The 4389-nt window shown below is 30.4% G+C and overlaps 1 protein-coding gene across 2 annotated transcripts in view; it reads left to right on the forward strand.

Annotated features, from left to right (window-relative positions):
- The first annotated feature begins 1910 nt into the window (after positions 1-1910).
- Positions 1911-4389, forward strand: part of LOC110020496 (protein YABBY 2-like) — a 27417-nt gene continuing 24938 nt past the window's right edge. Inside the window, exon 1 of one of the 2 annotated variants that reach the window (XM_020718618.1) lies at positions 1911-2056. In XM_020718618.1, the coding sequence (XP_020574277.1) occupies positions 1988-2056 (69 nt within the window). In that variant the 5' untranslated portion in view covers positions 1911-1987. The remainder of the gene's footprint in view (positions 2057-4389) is intronic. The other variant, XM_020718619.1, reaches the window with a different exon arrangement.

Below are 4389 nucleotides of genomic sequence, written 5' to 3' on the forward strand. Positions count from 1 at the left end.
TGTTATTTGTTCTTGCAGCGTACCATGACCTTATTTTATAATAAGCCTAATACTAATAAATCTATATTAACAAAATGTAATGATTATTCATGATGATTAGTTGGGCTTTGGACAAATAGTTCATTACCTAAACTTCTATCTTTATGGTCATATGTTTGACCCCAAACTCCTCAACTCAACTATTCTCTCATGAAAAAAATTTAGGAGCATGCATGCATTATCCATTGTCTCTTATGGTACAAGATTTCCCCCTTCTATGGATCTTCCTAAAAATAACTCCATGTCAACTTTTAATATTTAATATACAAAAATATGTAATTATTCTTTTTAGAAAATATATTAAATATTTACAATTCTAGTGGATGTAGCTCATATGGTAATTAATGCATTTGTTTCATCTCTTTTAGATATGAAATTTTGCACTGTTTTCATATCGTCCTTTTCTAAACTTACAAGTGCATGGTACATATTATAATATTATTATTATTTTCTAAAAATAATACCATTATATATTAATGATTTTGACATCTTTTTTTTTTTTTTTTGGCCTTATTCATCTTTCATTTTGGATTTCTATTTTTTTCGTGTTATGACTTTTTAGTTTCTTTTTCTTCGAGACTAAACTTGGTTTGATTCGTACACAGTGTCTTCTCATATACTTCGATAAGTTTTAAGTTTGTTTTGATAATTTTTATTTTGATTGATAAAATTTAATTGTATTTTCTTAAAAATAATAAATAGAATATTATTTGACATCATTTTTTACTCTTAACCAAACTATTCTAAAAATTTAAGCACAATTTTGAATGGGAATTCTTTTTAATTGCTACAAATCTTCTCACACTGAGGAAAATAATCCATGATGTCTTACAAGATGTCTTTATTCATAAAATCGGGCTGTATATTTTTTGGTTTCCACAACATCAATCTCAATTATTAGAACTTTTCTATGCTTTATTTTGTTTTTATTATGGAAATTTATGTATTTGCATATCTCCAACACACAGAGTTTGATATTTACACTTATAATATTTTGATGTCATAAATCTATGCATGAAACACTTTTAAAAACATTAATGATTGTAATATTTCTGATGCGATCTTAATTATTTAAGTAGCTGCATGTAAATATGATTAGTTATGTCGTTTATACGTAAATACATAAGAATTGTGTGGTATATATGCATGTATAAATGCCTCTTTTATTTCTTAAAAGAAACCATTCCAAACACTTTTCATCATTGTTTCACTCTTTTTTCTTTCCCCACTTGAACAAACAAAACAAAAGATTAAAAACCTCAAATTTATAAAATATATTTGTACCAAATAGGTATTTATATAACCTTTCAATATCAAATATTATTGGTTAAAATCATTTATATATAGCAAAACATTAACAACTACATGCACCAAAATAAAAGCAAAATGTCAAAATAGCCCTTGACTATTTATATAACATCATTTTAATCCTAAAATTTAAGAAAATGCCCAATTGAAATTAAAGTAATCTCCATAAAAGATTATTTTAGCACTTTTAATAATTGATAAAAAATAATAATAATAAAAAATTACCTAATAATAATATCTTCTCTCCCTACACCTTTATAAAGCTGCACAAAAACATGTGGAGTTGGAAAGATCACTAATTAATGAGGTGGGGGAGCACTGATCGAGAAACAGAGATCTAGTGAGAGAAAAAGCCAGAAGAGAGAGAGAGAAAGTGAGAGCTGTGCACCCACTCATTCATTCAATCATTACCCCTTCCACCTCTCCCTCCAAAAACACCACACTGTAATAATACCTGTAACTCCACTAACCCCCATATTTTTTACTTCCAAAAAATAAAAAATAAAAAATAAAAACCTAACTCTATTTCTCCCATATTTATATATAATATATATATATATATATCTTCCTCCTCTCATTTTTCCACTTAGTTTTCTCACAGAGATCTGGAGACTGCGGAAGCTGCTGGCCACTGAAGAACATGTCTACCTCTGCTTCATCAAACCATGTTTGCTATGTTCACTGCAACTTCTGCAATACAATTCTTGTGGTAAAATTGCTAAGCCCATATTTAATCTTTCTTCTTAAAGCTTGCTTTTTTAGTAATCTTTCAAAATTATTTAGTTTGGCTGATTTGCTTTTTCTGTAATTTAATTTATTTTATTTTATTTAATGATGCATGATTTCATAGCTCTTTTGAACTCACACAAATGTAAGCATTTGTTTGGTGTAATTTTGTTTGTTTTTTTTTTTTTTGAGTAAAAGAGAAAATAAAATAGTGGAAGAAGAAGATGAAGAAGAAGCCATTAATATATCTCTTCCATCAGCTTTTTCAAAGAAGCTTGGAGAGTTGTTTGACAATATTTTCATAGTATATATTTTTTTAATTTTTTGAAGGATTTTTTTCTTAGTTTTTTATAAAAATGGAATGTTCTTGCAGAATAGGAGTGGTATGAATTCAGACGACTAATGGATGTAGGTCAATAGGGTTAAAATAGTAAAATAATATTCTTAATTTGTTTTCTTTGTCTTTATTATTATTATTATTATTATTATTATTATTATTTTTGACAAAAATGTGGTATTATTATAGATAATAGATAGACAATGATATCTTAACCTGGCTCATGAGATATTTTTAATGTTCTTGAGGATCATTTTCATTGAGTTATATGTTATTTTCTTATGTTTAAACTATGAATAAAATATATAGAATATTTTTATTTACTAGAAAAAGGGTGTTTCTTTTATAATAAGATATAAAGATATGTTTTGCAGTACAAAAATAAGTAGTCTGTTGGGATGGAACTTTTATATACTTCTACTGAGTTTCAATGAATTAGAAATCAAAGCCGCTTTGCGAAATGGGATTATACCGATTCAAGAAAATTTCTAGAAAAAAAGCAAGGACATGATTTAACGTAGAAAGATCTGAGAACAATAAAAAATTATAGAGCCACACTAAGAAAAAATTTTCACTATGAAGAATCAGAAATGTATGATAACTCACTCGGATCTCTTCTCTATAATGAATGAAACTTACAGGACTTTTTTTCAAACCCTTCCTCTTAATCTCACATGAGAAAATGCACACTAAAATCATCCTCTTCAACTCTTCTCTCCTACATGAGAACTAATTTTGCTGAAAGAAACACATGCAAGAAAGATGAAATTCGTTAATTGAAATCGTGAATTTAAAAAACTTAAGAGGAGGAATTGCTCGATGACATGGTCACATCGCATAGCGGCATAATTATTTAGCTTGCTCGGGATCAAATTGCGCCGATCGAACTTCGGCGACATGCTCCCGCTTATTTTGGTTTGGTTACACTGATCGATGTAGCTACGCCCATTCTCGGTGTAGCTACATCAAGTCCATACATGTGCAAGCATTTTTGCAGTTGTGAGCACTTGCGGCTGTTGTGCGCTTCTTCAGGTGTAGGTGCTTCAGACTCCATAACATAACATTGTAGCTCCCACTTGGAGATTAATAGCATCAAGCATCTGTTCTAGCCAAATATGCATCTTCATTTGTATGATCTTCATAGTAATATACCGTGGTGTGACTTACCCTTGATCTCAACCTTTATGGACTCCAACTGAAGCCAGGCATAGCTCTAGTTTCTTAATAGTCTCCACCTTGGTCAATACGTCTCCATGATTCCAAGTCCTAGCATAAAATACAAAATTCTTAGTAAGATAAATGCACTCATAGTGTTATTAGAAAGCTTTTCAATCCCCTGCTCCTTGCCCAATTCTGTCATAAAGCCCTGTAGCCAAATCATCTCCAATGAATTCAACCTCCGTGGTTAAAGCGTAACAATATTATGCATTCTGAAAATCTAACTCACCACTGTGTTCACCAAAGTAAAGATATACCCTATTGCACTTCTTATACCATCTCAATCTCTTGCAATATATGTATTGCACTTTAAAAAAATAGTCAGTACCTAAGAAAAACTTAATTCGGGACATCTAATTACATCTAACTTCATACTGTTTTGACCAACCCTCAGTGGCACGGTCATGCTCATTTTGTCATGGTTGAGCAGATTGGCATAGCAACACTCATTTCGGGTGTGGCTACGCCAAGTCCTTGTTCGGGCATTTTGGCAGCTGTGAGCTACTGCAATTGTTGTAGGCTTCTTCGGCAGTGCGTGCCTCAAGCTTCGCAACATAACATCATATAATTATATTCTATTAAGACTTGGGGTTATCTTACTGTGGATTAACAGATTAATTCATGGGATCAACACATCAACTTTTCTATATTTATTTTCCCTCTCTCTCTCTCTCACACACACACGCGCGCTCATATATATATATATATATATATATATATATATATATATATATATATGCCAGATATTTTTATTAGCCCAA

Source organism: Phalaenopsis equestris, unplaced genomic scaffold, assembly GCF_001263595.1.
Source record: "Phalaenopsis equestris unplaced genomic scaffold, ASM126359v1 Scaffold000098, whole genome shotgun sequence".
Lineage (NCBI taxonomy): Eukaryota > Viridiplantae > Streptophyta > Magnoliopsida > Asparagales > Orchidaceae > Phalaenopsis > Phalaenopsis equestris.